This window comes from Egretta garzetta, unplaced genomic scaffold, assembly GCF_000687185.1.
Source record: "Egretta garzetta isolate BGI_Z169 unplaced genomic scaffold, ASM68718v1 scaffold998, whole genome shotgun sequence".
In the NCBI taxonomy this organism is placed as follows: Eukaryota; Metazoa; Chordata; class Aves; order Pelecaniformes; family Ardeidae; genus Egretta; species Egretta garzetta.
Window position 1 is genome coordinate 27,278 of NW_009260416.1, and position 660 is coordinate 27,937.

General features: G+C 66.5%; 1 protein-coding gene across 1 annotated transcript in view; it reads left to right on the top strand.

Annotated features, from left to right (window-relative positions):
- LOC104130609 (lysyl oxidase homolog 4-like) overlaps positions 1-660 on the top strand; it is a 3,458-nt gene that overhangs the window by 2,630 nt on the left and 168 nt on the right. Inside the window, 4 exon segments of the mRNA XM_035899229.1 lie at positions 1-45; positions 48-104; positions 211-347; positions 541-652. The exon segment at positions 1-45 is cut by the window's left edge and continues 11 nt beyond it. Of these exon segments, the coding sequence (XP_035755122.1) occupies positions 1-45; positions 48-104; positions 211-347; positions 541-652 (351 nt within the window).

Below are 660 nucleotides of genomic sequence, written 5' to 3' on the forward strand. Positions count from 1 at the left end.
GCATCGAGGTCTTCACCCACTATGACCTGCTGACGCTCAACGGCTCCAGGTGGCCGAGGGGCACAAGGCCAGCTTTTGCCTGGAGGACACCAACTGCCCTGAGGGTAGGTGCCAGCAGCAGAGCTGCCAGTGACGCCCCCCCCCAGCCCCATCCTGCTCCCTGAGGGGGGCTCTGCCCATGCCCTCCCTCACCTCCCCTCCCTCCCGCAGGGCTGCAGCGACGCTTCGCCTGCGCCAACTTTGGGGAGCAGGGGGTGAGTGTGGGGTGCTGGGACACCTACCGCCACGACATCGACTGCCAGTGGATCGACATCACCGACGTGCCGCCAGGCAGCTACACCTTCCAGGTACGGGGACGGAGGGGCAGGACATGCCCCAAGCCATCAGAGCTCAGGGCTGGGGGCCATTCTCTGTGGGCACCACCAGCACCGCCTCACCCTGCACATCGGGGTGCTGCTCTGCACCCCACGGTGCATGCCACAGCCCTGCCGGGCCAAGGCGTGGCAGCGGTGACCCCAGCCCTGTCCCTCGCCTCCCCAGGTCGTCGTGAACCCCAAGCACGAGGTGGCCGAGTCGGACTTCTCCAACAATGTGATGCGGTGCCAGTGCAAGTACGACGGGCAGCGCATCTGGATGTACAACTGCCACACGAGTACGGAG